Here is a 12,054-nt window from a genome sequence, read left to right as displayed (position 1 = left end):
ACTGCCTTCACTCCAGCTAGAGCTGCCTTTCCGCCATCCCATGCTGCCCAGAGGCCCTGAGCAGGTGGGGCAGTGCAGAATGCCTGCTTCCTGCCCCTGGCAGTTTGGCGCCTGTGTATGCAAATGAGCCTGCCAGTTTGTTGGGTTAATTTGCATACTCACTCCTGATTGGCTGGTGGGCATATTTAAGATACGGTCAATTTGCCTCTTTCTCTTTTATTAGTGTAGATTTGGCCCTTGATGATCTCATGACCTGTGCCTTTAAATCTCTTTTATATACTGAAGTCTACCAACAGTTTACCTCCAGCCCAGCATCTCCTCAGAACTCCTAACATATATCTTTAAAATGTCTAAATCTAAACTCCTTTTGTTCTGGAACCTCCCACCTCCTGTCTTTTCCATCTCAGTTAATTCAGGGTAGGTGGATCTACCTTGGGAACATTCTGGGCTTTTCTCTTTCATATCTCACACCAAGTCAAACATAATTCTACCTCTAACATCACAAAAACAATCTAGTGGCCGGCATTTTAGTACTAAAATGAGCTACTACTACTGTATTGTTTAAAGACTCAAAACAACAGAAATTGTTTGCAATCAGACACCTTTATTTTCTATGTTTAATTTCTTACAATCATTTTGGAAAAATAGTTGTATCTCCAGATGTACTTTCACTGACAGAAGCTGGTATGACCAAACATTCTTTGAAGGATTTTGGAGAAAAAGTACTTAGCTCTGGGAAACAAGTTTACATTTTACAATACTTTACACAAGATTAAAGGTGAGGTCCAAAGTCAGAAGTAGAGGCCATTCTCCTTCATTGAATCAACAAAGGAGAGAGCCTTTGGCATTAGAGATCCAAATTTATGAGATTTTAATCCAGTTTAAAATAAAGGTTGCCTCAAATATGAAAATGCATCACATTTTTAAAAACATATTTTTTGAAGAATGAATTTTTAACTTGGTTGGTATCCTCTTAGACATTTTGAGGTTTACTTAACGCAGCATTCTATCTGCTTATCATTCAAATTTGGACACAGGGATTATCTGGTGTACTATGTGAATAATTAAGGAAGCTCTATAAATAAACAGATAAATTTTGCTCAACTTCTACCCTTCCATAAAGCCTAATATAATTGGAATTAACCTACTATTTTCTTATCATTTAATATGTTTTTATTAGAAAGGGTACACAGCATGTGAAATTACAGGATTTCCAGGAGTTAAAGACAAATTTAAGAACTCTTAAATAACATTTGCAATGTAAACAACACAGCTTTTACATTAGCTTAAAATAAATCACAACAATCACAACACAGTATTTTATTTGGTCTCAATATTGAAGATGTTTTCTTGAATTACTACTTATGTAGAGCTCAAAATGTAATTACATCATCTATGATTTTTCTTCAAGAATCTGAAAAAGAAACAATTGGTATGTTAGCATAAAAGTATTTTCATTGACAGCATTTTAATTTCATTCCCTTATCCTCTCATTCAATAAACATCTCTTTCTCTTTGCCCCTTGTCATAGTCTGTGATGGGATCATGTTGTGGGAAATCAGGAGCACATCTTCCAAAGGACTGATGGTTAGAAATGGCACAGGGATGGGAAGGGGCTCTCTGGTCAAACGATAATTTGTAATTTTCACAAATGGCTGACCCACAAGATTCCTTGTGAAAAGAATTTATCCAAAACTACACTTTAAAATAAAGAATGGAAGATATAATTTCATACACAATCTTACATTTTACAAAAGACACAGTGATTAGCCCTCTTCTGTGTTTAATGTCTGCTGTGCTGTATAATGTCATGGAGAGGCCTTCTTCTTATAAACAGTTTTTCAAGAAGCCACATGGGATTACCTTTCTTTTTGAGCAAAGGGACTCATTTTTCTGAACTACACATTTATGACCATGAATGGGCATGTGCCACACACACTGACCAGGCATGTCCCTTAGAAGTGAAGGGTAATCAGTGGACACAAGTCACCAATTGTGCAGGTGTCTTCGCACACACCCTGCCACTACTGAGGACTCTCATAGAAACCAGGACTGAGGGAAGACAATGAGTTATACTCTTTCTAATCTTAGGTCTACTTTAGTCTCCTTGACCCCTTCAGGGTTGGAGTCTAGCCTACCTTCATGTTTTAGAAATGAAGTTTTATTGTAACACAGCTGCTCCCATTCATTTTACATATTATCTATGGACAATTTTTTGCTATAGTAGCAGGCATATATTTGAAAGAAACTATATAGATTACAAAACCAAAAATATTTACTCCACAGCCTTTAGAGAAAAATTTTGTTAATCTCAAGTGATGATGATGTAAAATTTCTTTAAGCACTTGCCAAATATTGTAGATTTATTTTATGAGCTAATATAAGCATTAATGTACTCAGGCAAAATTATTAGCCTTGAATCTATGTACATATAGAAGTAATTGTGTTAAAAACTTATTATATAACAAAGAAAAAATCTATTTGTGTTTTCTCTACTCAAAAATTATTTTACAGTGAATACTACTGGAGTCATAATACACTTACTTTATAGATTAAAAAAAAAGCGGAACTTGACTTTTGCTGCCTGAAGCTTGCTATGTTTCAAGAAATACAATGAGACCCAAAGTGCATTGTATTTTCATAATAACAAGCCTGTTGTAATTTGGGGGCATTTCCCTGCACTTAAATTGAATAAGATGCTAGCAGTCAATCGTGAAATGAAACCCTAAATTAATAACAGCAGCCTGGCTGGATGCTTGATAAGAACACCAGATTTCCCTCATTAGTGTGAGTCAGTCTCTGCTGTTTTAAATCTTGACAGAGGGTAGGAATATGTCTGGGTAAACTAGGAAATACAAAACTGTCTACTAATTGTGATTTTCCTCTGTTATGTAATCAGAACCTGCAGGAATCATTTTAAGCTGACTACTGGCCCATGGTTCGCTTCTGGTAGGAGTGTCATTCTTATAGGAGGTCTCACTGTGAACAAGTCTAGGATGTCTCTTACCAAGGGGCTCTTACCTACTGAAATAGCTGGGTGGTTGCTATAAAAATATGATAAGAATCCACAGAGATACGCACCATTGGATCGTTTCCACCAGCGTTCCTCAAGGACCCTTTTCATCATTTTTCTAGCTCTTCAAAAATGTCAGGGTATTCCCCCTCAGTGCTGTAGAGCAGAAGGAGAAAATTGTGCATGGTAAGGCTCTTAGAGAAGAAAGCATCTAAACAAATGATATTGTGGAACCTATGCTATTCTCTAGGCCCTATAAAGTGCTCTGGGAGCGAAGTAATTATTTTTCAATTTAGTTTTTAGTTCTTACCTGTGAATGATTTTTTAATTTTTTATTTTAAGGTGTCTAAAATCGTTCCTACACAATTACAAGCTGGTGGGCAAAGAAAGTCATCTTGTATGGCCTCACCCAGTCAGGGTCATCCTTAATTATACTCACATTCTAACCAAAAATAATTGGAATAGAAAGAGAGCACCCCACTTCCTATTTATTGTGCTCCAATGTCTACAAACCCCAGACCGACTCGGGCTTTACTGAATCTCAGAAGACAAAATAACTCAGATATAATTGGTAAATGAAGTTCTTATACAGGGAGTTCCATGTGACACCAAATTGCTAGTGGACTGCGCTTTCCATGGTTAAAAACCAGCTATTTTGTTAAAACTTGCTTCCAGATTCAAAGAAGATGCCTCTATAGTCCTCAATTTTAAACCTGGAGACACAATAGAATCAACCAGGGGGCTCTGAAGAGACCCGTATGTCTAGACTCCAGAGCCATATCCGTAAAGGCACTCATTCCTGGCAGTGAGTTTGGGTAGGGCTCTGTCCAGAGTTGTCTGATGGCAGCCAAGGTTGAGAATTACTGCTTCAGAGGATAGATACTGAGATAGAGGGATAGGGAGGTTCCCTCTGTAGCTTCTATTCTAAAAGTCCTTTACAAGTTCTTGTTTTAGCAAGTTGAGTTTCTTTACCTCCTCTTCCCATTCAGGATTGAGTTCAAGTATTTCTTCACAGCCATTTGTTTCCGAAGGCGCGTATAGTTGTCAGTGAAGACTGCATCCGAATGGCGTTTGATTGGCCCCTGGCCTTCTGAGATGTCATTGCTAAGCAATGTGTCGGAAATAGAATCAATGATTTTTAGCAAGAAATTATAAATATACCACAGTTCCAATTTTTCTTGGTGTTAAATAAAAATGAATTCTAACGCCCAACTCATTTTCTAATGACCAAAAAAATATATAGGAAAAAAATACCCATAAGCCTAAGGGTGAGAGAGTGAGAACTAATCCAATATATGTTGGCACTTACGGGGAGTGTCTTAAGATACGTTCAGTACCAAGTGGGCAAATGTTCTGTCAAATCATAGGGGGATGTTTAAAGTTTGTTTTCTGCCACTGGGAGGAAAAGTTCTTTATAAATTAATGCTTCGTGAGGAGCTATGTCACCTGAATAGTGCCATCTAAATATTCAACTATTGGTCATTTAAAGAAAGAATCTCCCAATGCGTGGTTTGAGCAGAAAGTAAAAAAAAAAAAAAAAAAAAAAAAACTATTATGATTAACCTTAACATTTGCTTCAATTTATACTATGTCTTATTTATTTTTTACTGTGTCTACTTCAATTTGATTGCAGATTTACAAATGTTTGCTCCTAAAGGAAAATAAGTGTGTCTAGAGCCAGTGAGAATTTTACTAGTAAGCCTTATTTCCTTAATCCATGGGACTGGTATATTTTATTGGAGAATATAAATTATTTTTTAATTAAATTAAATATGATCAAATTTATAAATGTGCAACAAAACTAGTAGATTATTAACAGTGCAAATATAATCCTCAGATTAAAGATCATAATGTGTTTGATAAAATAATAATAATTTATCTTTACCCAAAGCGTTTTCCAACAAGAGACTCAAGGTATTTTTTGGCAGAAAGCTGACCCAAGAGTTTGCTATAGTCACTGGTGAAAACTCCATCAGCATGTCTGGTATTCCTAAAACAAGAAATAAAGGATAATCATTATTTTAAAAATGATTTTTCTAAAATATTATTTTGGCTCAATCAATAAGAAATAAATTAATAAACTTATGAAAGCTCCTTATAAAAACTTAAGTCCAAAAGGAGATTTTCTAATAATTGAATTAGATTTTCTAGCTTCCTACTAACCCATATTTTTTTCACCCTCAAATTTTGAAAAGCAAAGAAATTAGCTTTTGTAGAAGTATATATCAACATTAAATAATATTCCCTGATAGAATCTATAAAGCAAATCCTTCTCTAAGAAATATCGGTAGGAAAAATATAACATTTGAATTAGTTTCCACTTATTTACGGTGCTTTATTTCTCCTACCCTTAATAATGACAGATATAAGAGGAAACAATCCTGATGGTTACCCATATTATGTCTTTTGCTATTTCTTCTGCCAGTATTTGGAAACAAAATCCTTTAAAAGAGAGGAGCTTAGGGTTTATCAACCAACTTTTCTGTTCAAATGAGAAAATGTCTTGTCTTTGTCCTTAGTAGAGATCTATACTGTCTATACTTCAATGCTGCTCTTGACAAATGTCTCTGTGAATGTAGATTCTATTATTAGACATCTTTTTTTTCTGTGGACACGAAACTTTTAAAAAATATATATTTTATTAATTTTGTACAGAGAGGAAGGGAGAGAGATAGAGAGTTAGAAACATCAATGAAAGAGAGTCATCGATCAGCTGCCTCTTGCACACCCCCTACTGGGGATATGCCCACAACCAAGGTACATGTCCTTGACCGGAATCGAACCCGGGACCCGTAGGTCCCCAAGCTGACGCTCTATCCATTGAGCCAAACCGGTTTCGGCAGGACACGAAACTTTTGCCTTAGAAATTTATCTATCCTGAAATCCTAAATGGGAAAGTTTTCCTAAAATCGGTGCAATATCTGATGTTGGCATTTTGTGCAACAAAATGCAAGTGAGTGATTAGTTCACCCTGGCTTGTTCCATGTTACAGGCTCTGCATGCAAGTCATGTATGTAAATGCGGCTGGAGGAAGCCCTGGCATGAGGAAACATGCATTGTTGCCCTGCAGAAATGGCTTTATGGAGACACAAAAATAAAAAACACTTATAATTCAAAATCATTCAAAATGTCTTTTCTAAAAGACTACTTTGTAAAAGTGAACTCACCTAGATGCATCATAATATGGTGTGCCGTTTTCAGCTAAGGCATTTTGCAAGATGTCAGTGTCTACTTTTAATGAAGCTTGGTCAGGTTCATCTTCTCCTTCATAGGATATTCTGTCACCCAACCTATCAGGGGAGAAATATAATACATTATTTTATCAGAAGTTTGTGCTTATGCTTATAAATTATTTTAAATAAGATACCCAAAATCTTGTGAAGCATTGCCTATTCACAAAATATGTATAGTATATCTGATTTAAGGCTTCAATGGTTTATGAGAGTGTAAATAATAACATTTTATTTATCCCATAAAATAGATACCATCACACTTTTATGAGCTGTATGCATCAGGTGTGATAGCTACTCAGTTCCATCCCATCAGGACATTAAGCAAAGTATACTTCCTTGGTAATATCTTCAGGTTGCAAAGTTCATAAGCATAAATTTCATAAGCACTTTGAAAACATTTAATATTCAGTATGAAAATGGTGAGCAAATTGTATGTTTATTGATGTTTTTGTATTGAAGATGCTTTTCTCTGTATTGAAGAAACTCAAAGAATCTCTACGTCTCTGAATTCTTATTCAAATTTCATTAATTCTGTGGGGCCTTTGGTTTCTAACCTTACGTATTTCCGTAAAGGCTGTACAGTGCTTCACTGAAAGACTAAGGATAGTCATACCTATACACGGAATATTACTACATTTCATAAATGCATACACATTTTGAACACCAGCACACTATTAAAATTCTCTGTTTGTATGTTTTCTCTGTTAGGGGAAGCATCTAAGGACTGTGTTGGTTCCTGGGCACTTGTGTATCTTTTGGTGATGTGGTAGCTGGTAGTCAGTAACATTCTCTTTGAGAATGAAGCCTAGTAATCAATGCAAAACACCGGCATTCTTGTGATTGTTCATCTGTGATGCTATAACCATTCAGTCAGAATCATTCCATTTAGTTATCAAAGCAGCAGAGAATTGGCTTCAAGCAGACCTTGTGAAGAACAAAAGTTAGTGCCTGTTTATAGGGCCCTTAGGTATAGGACCAGAGGAAAGTTCAAACTAATGTAGTTTTAATTGACTATTTATTTCTTTAAACATACATTTATTTTATTTCAGATAAAGCTTTAAATGAGTTATATTATAATCTATGAACTTAAAATATAAAATACCACACAAAGAGAACAGTAAACACTAAGAATTTTTAAAAACCAAAACCACATATATTAAGTTACTCATGGGGCAAGAGTATCTCAATAGATCAATTATTCACAATTCTTAATATTAGCAAATGAATTCTGCATTGATAGAGCTTTCTCCAACATGATTCTATATGTATTTTTATAATCAACTACTAAACTTATGATTATTTGCTGACTGATCTTAAAAATGAATGAAAATGAGGCATGCAACAAAAGTTCTATTTTCCCATCAGATACTGATCTGAACTGAGATGCTGTATGAAAGCTCGTTCCTCATCTAAAGCTGCTTTTGAATGAATGGAAAGTCAAATTCTCCTTCCTCCTTGTTTGGAGATGTGAACTATCCTATCCATAACACTAGCCAGTGACACTGTCTCTCATGCCCGGAGAGTGATGCTGGGGCCCAGGCTAATCATGGGCACCTGGTGTTGAAAAAAACTTGCTTAACTCATCAACCAGATATTTAGTATTTAAATAAGTAACAGGTAATTTTTGGGAGTTTGAGCTGTCCAAAACCCCAGGTAGAAAGTCCCGGTTTAGATGAAGGAATGTCCAACTGTCTGAATTGGAAAAAAAAAAAAAAAAAAAAAAAAAAAAAAAAAAAAAAAAAAAAAAAAAACTTACCTCAGAGCAGAAGGTGCTCCGAAAAGAGGCCACGCCAATGTTTGAGAGAAGAGCATGCTAGAAAGGAGCAGGAGCAGGAGGAGCTGGGGTGTCCTTCTGGATTCCATCTCTGCACCTCGAAAGAGAGAGTCACATCAGACTTCCCATCCACGGACCTCACCTGCTCGTGATTGTGAGTGTCCAGCAAATACTGAAGACTCTTGCACAGAGTTTGGAAAAAAGTCATTTTCATCTTATAGAAACAGTTAAACTGTAATAGTATTGCTTTTTAAATGAAGAGGATTTCTCTTGGTGACGGGCGCTTGGATAAAAATTAGGATCCTTTTGAACAACTTCCTAGCTTTCATAGTTGACCCAAGTACATATTTATTGGTTGGCTTACTCTCATCCTGCTGGAAATAGCCTCAGGGATTATCTTGTATTACAAAGTGATAGTATCAAATTTTAGTATCATTTCTAACAACTGCAAAAAGATGATTATTTTTCCTACTTTAAGATTCTGCATCTGATTAATATAAAACTAAATTATTTTACATTTTATAATGAACATGTACATATAAATGTGTATATATAACAGTGCCGGTAACATACTTCCTTAAGCCTGAGTTTGAACAACTTAACACAATTACTGGTGAAAATTGATACCTCCCCCCACCCCCCAAAAAAATTTTTTTTAAACCACATCACTATTGACCTAATTTTTTCCACAGGAAAAAAAAAATTAAAAGCAATGTGTGGTTTTGACATGTAATCCACTTTCACATTTTATGTCCAAATGGTTTCTAGATAGAAACTTAAGACTTCATGATCTGTTCTCTTGCTCTCTATAAAAATCACAGAATTTCAATTTAAAATAAAGAGGAAGATAAATGTTTCCTAGATTCACATAACCAACATATGACAGAGAAAGAACAGAACTTACAAAATAAGTTTGAAACTTCAAAAACAAATGTACCCACTGAGCCCTTCAGTCAAAAATGTATATACAAACAAAAAAGAAAACACTGCTTGTATACATTATTTTTAAAAACAGTATCGAATGAAATGGCAAGCAGGAAAACCATCTTTTAAACAAAAGAATTCAGAAAATTCATGCATGCGTGATAAATTGAGGCATTTCTATCTTTACCAGGTGACTGAGAAATCCCTCTTTTTGTTGTTATAAGGAAAGAACACTGTAAAAAAAAATTCCAAAGAGAAAAAAAAAATTCAATCTACCTTGAGAAAAGTCCCAGCTGCAGAGAGGGATCAAAAGAAGAAAGCTATCATTGTCACTAACCTTGCCTAGGAGGGTTCTTGGAGAGCCTTCTGTTCCACAGACTGTTGGAGCTGTCTCAGGTGCTGAAGTCCCGTGAGTCCAAGAAAGGCTCCACCAGTTAGAGTTGATCAGACCTTGTACTGGCTAAGGGTTATTGCCAGCAGCTGCTTTCACTCTACCCTGGCCAGCATTTCAAAGCCCATCATTTTATAGGGCTTGTTCTCAGGGCTGAGCAATCACAAGACTCCGAAAGACGTCACAGCAGCTCTCCCACAGGATGAATAGAGCTTGAAATTCTTATCTAATTTCTGATTTATATAAATATATAGTGAGCATCTTCATGACGTAAAAGAGAGGAAATTTACTTTCCTTTAAACAAAAACAGCTATTAAGTTTAATGTGAAATAGTGTAATCTTTAATTAGCAGTAATGATGTAAGCAAGTGAATTTGCATTATAGTCAAGGACATTGAGGTTCTTCCAGAAAACAAGGATTTCGTGTGCAGGAATAGGTTTAAAAAGCAACAAACACTTATGGTCATTTTGCTGACAAATGTATAATTTTACTTTATTACAAGGCATCAATTCTTCTAAAGCCTTTATTCTATTTTTATGCTATTTATATAGATCCTAATTCATATATTCTTTCTTGATATCCTAATTTTTAAAGCATCTAAAGCTAATTCTTTTTTATTTTTCCATTGTAATAATTTCTTTATGTTGAAACTTTATGTTAATCCCAGTATAAAAGTTTCAGAAAGACCCCAGGCTAGGGTAATACACACTCTGTAGTAGAAGATGGTAGTAACACTGCTATGTGACATTTCTATAGAATGTCATCATTTCCAATGCGCTTTCACAGACATAATCTCAAATTACTTAAAAACTAAATTATCAGACTGTCTACCTCAAGGAATTCAATTTTTCTTCTTTTTCAAAAATTTTACTCATCATTTTTATAAATCTTTGCACTGCATACAATTACTGTGTTTCTCTCCCATTCTCCGACACACACCCACACTCACACTAGCTTTTGAACGTCTCCAACCCAAACATTTAAAGATGGTCTCAAAGAACTAGTTAGAAAGCATGGAGAGAGTACTGTGCTTTGATACATACTTAATTTCTATCTGTGGGTTTTTAATTCATCGTAGTTTGGCTTACATTTAACCATAGTTCAAGGTAAAAAAAAAAAAAATACAGCCACATGAACTTCTTTCCTTGTATTTTTTAAAACTACCAGTGCACGTATTCTTTTACATTTTTGTTCTTAAATTTATCAAGAGAGAATGACTCTAAAGTCATGTTCTTTCTTATATTTTAAGATTTTAGTATCTATTTGGTATGTTCAAAGTCAGACTGATTCAGTAAAAGAATATCCTGCTATGCTAATCATACTTTCTAATCCAGTTACAAGAAAAATTAAATGAATTAAACTTCAAAATGGCTGGAAATTTGTTTCCCAGTTGACAGCTCTGACTTAAACCAGAGTTCCTGTGTTTAATACCAGGAAATCATTTTTACCTGATTATTACAAACAAGAGGTTGAAATGATTCTCATATGGAATTTTTTATCCTTAGATCTTTGTCACCCAGTTCTCAGTGAAGCAATGTTATTTAATAACATCAACAGCAAAGTAAGTTGATTGTGAGTTACAGAAAAACTGATGTTGAGTGATAAGTCAAAAATTCTGAAAGAAAAAGAATAGAAAAGTGATGGTTATTTCATCAAAGGAAGTATTTAGCTTTAACAAAAAGTAACTATTGATGATTTTTCTAATGGTAAGAACAGTTTCTCGCATTATAATAATAAAACACAAAAATAAAAAGAGATACTTTGTTTTTTTTTTTTTTTACTTCAAGATGAGAAGAAAACAAAGGACTGTATTTTTCCTATGAATATACAGTGGAAAGCAAAATTGAATTTTAAAATGGAATCATAGCACCATCTGCAGGTTCAAAGAGTTAATCCACAGATATGTTGTTTTTTTCTTCTCTTTTTATTCAAAGAAAAGGATGCAAACCAGAGATCCTTTAACCAGATCAATTATGGATGCTTCCAGAAAAATAAGCATAAGAAAAAATATGTAGTTGAACTTATACTAAATACTTTACTATGAAATTCAGTAAATACAAAAATACAAATGTGAACTTACTGTTTAAATCTGCTTTTCCTCAACTTTGACGTATCTTTCAATATTTTTCACACATCTTTAACAAAACTTCCTTTCAAGCTTAAGGCTTCTCAGTAAAGGGCTGTTTATAAGAACTATCATTTGTTCATTCTGCCAGAACAAATCTCTAAGATTCTCTGGGGTTAATTACAAATTGGGATTGAAAGTTTAATCATTTGATATTCATGTAACTTATTTTTCTGTTAAGAACTGGTGGTTTACTATACTTGTTGTTATCACAATTGTTGATGCTAACAGGTCAGATAAGAACAACAAAAGCCCATAAAAATATTGACATCTTCCCTCTCTCTTTCTCATCAACAGGACCAAGGACAGAGAAATAGAATTTTCATTCTAACCCAAAACTTACTGAGTATAGGCAAATGTGGTGAAAGGGATTTTCAAAGTCAGGAATCAGACAGAAACTCAGATTCACCGTTTCTTCCTCAGTGCAAAGAGATAATAGAGGATCCTTATCCTATATTATAAAAGTCTAATATGCTAAGTGTCCAGTCAACCATTCAGCCAATCAAAGTGTAATATGCTAATAATATGCTAAGGTTGCTCACCCACTCGCTATAACATGCAATGACCACCAGGGGGCAAACAGTCAACCTCTAG

General features: G+C 34.7%; 1 protein-coding gene across 2 annotated transcripts; it reads right to left on the bottom strand.

Annotated features, from left to right (window-relative positions):
* Positions 1–584: 584 nt before the first annotated feature.
* On the bottom strand, positions 585–9,900 carry VIP (vasoactive intestinal peptide). Of its 2 annotated transcripts, none has more exons than XM_084890849.1 (7): positions 9,282–9,900; positions 8,003–8,111; positions 6,181–6,303; positions 4,899–5,003; positions 3,986–4,117; positions 3,082–3,169; positions 585–1,414 (listed from the first exon to the last, which is right to left on the bottom strand). In XM_084890849.1, exons 2-6 carry the CDS (start codon positions 8,107–8,109, stop codon positions 3,124–3,126), a joined length of 513 nt encoding a protein of 170 aa, XP_084746975.1. In that variant the 5' UTR covers positions 8,110–8,111; positions 9,282–9,900; the 3' UTR covers positions 585–1,414; positions 3,082–3,123. The 2 variants fall into 2 exon arrangements, with proteins under 2 accessions (XP_084746975.1, XP_084746976.1); XM_084890850.1 differs by having other exon boundaries at positions 8,003–8,117; positions 9,282–9,442.
* Between the last annotated feature and the right edge of the window lie 2,154 nt (positions 9,901–12,054).

Source organism: Pipistrellus hanaki (assembly GCF_964339955.1).
Source record: "Pipistrellus hanaki genome assembly, chromosome: 7".
NCBI lineage: Eukaryota > Metazoa > Chordata > Mammalia > Chiroptera > Vespertilionidae > Pipistrellus > Pipistrellus hanaki.
The sequence above is the reverse complement of the archived record's forward strand: the minus strand, read 5'-3'. Positions and strand labels throughout refer to the sequence as shown.

What these genes read in the sequence shown, in the direction of transcription:
- VIP (XM_084890849.1), bottom strand. Translation starts at nt 8,109, where the DNA reads ATGGAATCCAGAAGGACACCCCAGCTCCTCCTGCTCCTGCTCCTTTCT. An exon ending in GGAGCACCTTCTGCTCTGAG is followed by an intron (nt 6,304 to 8,002) that starts GTAAGTTTTTTT and finishes CTCCCCTGATAG; the next exon opens with GTTGGGTGACAGAATATCCT. An exon ending in CTTGTTGGAAAACGCTTTGG is followed by an intron (nt 4,118 to 4,898) that starts GTAAAGATAAAT and finishes CACATTGCTTAG; the next exon opens with CAATGACATCTCAGAAGGCC.